This window comes from Silene latifolia, chromosome 2 (assembly GCF_048544455.1).
Source record: "Silene latifolia isolate original U9 population chromosome 2, ASM4854445v1, whole genome shotgun sequence".
NCBI classification, from domain to species: domain Eukaryota; kingdom Viridiplantae; phylum Streptophyta; class Magnoliopsida; order Caryophyllales; family Caryophyllaceae; genus Silene; species Silene latifolia.
The window spans coordinates 23,263,801-23,267,780 of NC_133527.1; the positions used below are offsets into that span (position 1 = coordinate 23,263,801).

At 36.0% G+C, this 3,980-nt stretch overlaps 1 protein-coding gene across 1 annotated transcript; it reads right to left on the minus strand.

Annotated features, from left to right (window-relative positions):
- Nucleotides 1-321: 321 nt before the first annotated feature.
- Nucleotides 322-2,479, minus strand: LOC141637243 (FBD-associated F-box protein At4g10400-like). Its single transcript, XM_074446807.1, has 3 exons — nt 977-2,479; nt 507-606; nt 322-461 (listed from the first exon to the last, which is right to left on the minus strand). Exons 1-3 carry the CDS (start codon nt 2,477-2,479, stop codon nt 322-324), a joined length of 1,743 nt encoding a protein of 580 aa, XP_074302908.1.
- Between the last annotated feature and the right edge of the window lie 1,501 nt (nt 2,480-3,980).

The window sequence follows — 3,980 nt, forward strand, 5'->3', positions numbered from 1 at the left end:
AAAAAATTTGCGCCAAATTTTTGTTGGTAAGATGAGTAAATTTAATGTATCGGTTAGTAATGGAGCTTGACATAAAGGTTTTTAAAAAGGACTATTGCGGTTAAAATTTAGTTCGCTGTTTCATTCAACTTACCTTTCAATTGTTCTTGGAGGACAACAATTTGAATCACGAATATGATATGAGACGTAGAAATTTATAAATTTAAATATGTTTTGAGATGTAGAAATTTATAAACTGAATCACGAATATAATTATGCAGTAATTCGTTGTTTCAATCGTATTTTGCAAGTAGAGATATACATCCGGTTGCATGTAGAGCCTTACCAACTATATAGATAAGACGTACTGCACGAGACTGAAATTGCAATATTGTGCTTGAAATTAACGGTACCTGTCAAATGATCAACGTCAATGACGTACTGCACGAGACTTGTAGCGCCATCAACTCCATCCCGAGATACTGCAATTCATCACCAATACAGTCTCAACTGTACGTCGAGCGAACTTGACTTGAGGAAATCAGAACAATTAACCCCTTCAACTTCAATCCGTTTCAAAGGATGTTTAAAACATTTGACCATACCCTCCAGTTTTCTCAACAAAGGCTGCAACCAAAACAACAACTGTGAGTTCAATAACAGAGATAGTTCCGAAAATACTGCTCATCGTAAAACCCGTAACCAAAAGCATACTTCATAACTTAAAACTATATTAAATATCGTGAAGTGCCATGTTCTAATTTCAATTAATAAAGTTCCATCTTAATCACGCATGCAATAGATGAGAAATGCTTTATTACTCTAGTTTTAGATCCATGTTTATATGATCCAACCCCAAACGCTTAAGATTTCCGTAATATTTGAATGTGTATTGAATTGGGCATACTAAAGAGATCACGGAAAAGAAAAGCACCTAACATACAGGCCCTGGAAACAAAGACTGAAAGTAACACACAAAGCAAAATCATGACCATACCTTAACTGTCAAATTATGGCGGCCTAAATCAACCCGCAAAGACATTATATCAGGGTGGCAAGTCCAGAATAAACCATTTACCAAAGCTGAAAGCGAGGAAATTGAGAGGTCCCAGTACAACAGGGTTAATTTCAGCTCTCTGATATCACAAGGGGGTCCAAGATCAGCATTTCCGCTTTCTTCTTCATCAAATTCGATATCATCACCTCTGGACTTCAAGAACACAATCATAAGAGTTTGTGCTAACGTAAAAATCAACTCATAGTCTAAACAATTATATGCAAGCTTATTTGCAAATTGCGATACCTCAGTTGATAACTCGTCGAGCAACAAGATTTTCAAAATATTGCAGCTGTTTAGGCCTGTCAAGAGCTTCTTCAATCTTAAAAACCTATCGGTATCAAAATAACAAGGCATTGTATAGATATAGATGCTACAATCGGCTTGACTAGTAATGGTGATAGATAAGGATGGGTCTATCTCGCCATCAAATTTGAACTTCTTCAAACTTGGAGCATCAATCACAATATCCAACAAAGTGTAGCAATCATGTAAGCAAATTTCTTTTAGTTGAGTATTCGATATTTTGATACTCGTCAGCATGTGACAGCCCCAAAACACCAAATTCTCTAGCGAGGCAAGTTCAGGTAGTAGTTCAGCAAGAGCCTCATCTGTGATAGAGAGACTACTCACGCTTACAAACCTCAAATTTCTCAATAAACCACCATTTGAGATAATCGGCCAAGGGTTCTCGTAATCATTGGAATCCTTGGGAATGTACTGAAATTTCCTAAGACTAGAAGTCTCGAGAATGACTCTTCCGTCTACAGGTAGGGTTCTATCAATATCGAGAAACTCCAGTTTACTACAACGTGGAATCACTAAATTTTTGAAGCCAGAGCAATCTGAGATACTCAATTCTGTCAGTAAAAGACAGGAACTAACCATATGAAACAGCATACGCTCGTCTACAACGACATCACTTAAACCCAAATACTCAAGAGAGACAAGATCCACGGCTTCATAGTAGGGTATCTTAACTTTAGAACAATCAAGACGTCTTAACGACTTAGAAGAAAACAGAATTTGTGGCACTTTGTAGTTACTGTTAGCAGGACCGGTGAAATCAAATTTCGCAACTTGGTTCTGCACGGCTATCTCTAGCCACTCATCGAATTTACAAGCCAATTCTAAATCAGTAGTTGGGAATTTAAGTTCGAGTGTCAAAATACGCAGGTTTTCTTTCGAGTACCTTTGCATTCTAGCATCTATATATTCCAAAAGTCTTGCAGTATCACCATTAGAAATATTATTATGATGAAATTCTAGAACTGGGCTAGTAGCCGAAATTTGAGTCCATCTTTTCGACAAGACGCTAGTTCTATACGCCTCTTTCGTACCCAGATAAGAAATGATATGATGTATAATAAAATCCGGCAAATCTGAGAGCCTGTCCCTAGAATTCAGCTGCCCAGGTTTTGATTTCTTGCAATCAGGTATCATTTTCTCTGAGGAATTTCGTCGAACAGGTAGACTGCACTCTGTAAATGTAAGACTTCTAACTAAACCACAATTCTTGTATAAAACCGTTTTACACGAGTTTTGTGGGGAGGTAAAGCGGATGAAGTTTTGAATGAAGAAGTGGAAAATTTAAATTAAATTTTCAATTCAAAAGAAAAAAAATTGAGTTTGAAGAACTGGGAAATGCAATAAATTTGGATGTTTGGAAAATATATGGTGGCTCCAATTTCGATCCAATAAGTCTCTTCTTATCTACCTTCTATAAAAGCCAAGTCTTTTTAAGACTTCGCATTGACTCCACTATTTTAGGAATTTTCTTTTAAAAAAAGCATCACAACCCATGTTCTTTGAAGTAATTTATTTATCAAACATTTTTATTTCAACCATGAATTAATACTCATGACATTAACCAACCATGTCAAATGTGAATATTATAAGTAAATTTTTTCATAAAATTTCTAGAAATAATAATTTTACAAGATGACTATTATATTTTTGAATATTTATATTTTTTTGTAATAAATAAAATTAAAAAAGCATACCCGTGCAATATTTGCACGGGTTTAAAACTAGTAAGATTATTAAAACGGGCCTTATAGCATACCACCTACACAGATAAGATAAATGGTACTCTGTATGTTATTTGACCCGTGTTCAAGTTAAAACGAATATATCCGTGTTAGATGATAATTTGTGATCTCGGTATCACTTGATGACTTGGTGTCGTATCTCCTCTCCGACTACTGTTACCACTTTTATTAGGCCATTTATAATTAATCCGTGACTATGAAATGATATTTAGTACTCTAGCTTCGTCACAATGATCTTCCATATTTGTTTTCAGCAGTTTCTAGTGCAGTACTTTAAGCATGATTTTCGGTATTTAAATATAGTACTTCTCGGTTGAAAATTTATTTTTATGAAATGGTGTTTTCTAATGAATGTAAATCTTAATTTACATCACAATTGTTTATAACTTTTACTTATTTATGATCAACGATGTTTTGATTCATCTTTCTTCAATACGGCCGTGACGATGTGATGGGTTGGAGGACTTTACCAATGACCTTCGAACTGAAAACTAAACGAGAAGAAACTCCGCGTCTTTGGAGGAGGATATGAAGTTTTTAAGCATCACTAGTTCCAATTAAAGTGGTTCATAACAAATCTGAACGAGCTCTTAAGTTACAATCCCTGCGAACATAACTAAAACAGAAACAATGAAAATCAGATGAAAGAAGAGTAATCTCCTGCAAGATGTTCCTAATATGATGATGTTTGGTCTGCTTCCCCATCCATTGCGTCAAAAGCGAAAGGCAATCCGAGGAAATTTCAATGTGCAGAATTCCTGCCTGGCGTGCCCAGGAAATGGCCTCCTTTAACCCTAGCGCTTCGGCTTGAAGAGGAGATTCAGCCCTGCCTCGAAGAAATCCTTCATAACAAAAGTCACCATCTGGCCCTAGGGCAATCCATCCAAAACCCG

Coding starts and splice junctions, on each gene's coding strand:
- LOC141637243 (XM_074446807.1), bottom strand. CDS start 2,479: ATGATACCTGATTGCAAGAAATCAAAACCTGGGCAGCTGAATTCTAGG. Junction 607..976: donor GCCATAATTTGACAGTTAAG/GTATGGTCATGA, acceptor TTTTGGTTGCAG/CCTTTGTTGAGAAAACTGGA. Junction 462..506: donor TTCTGATTTCCTCAAGTCAA/GTTCGCTCGACG, acceptor GATGAATTGCAG/TATCTCGGGATGGAGTTGAT.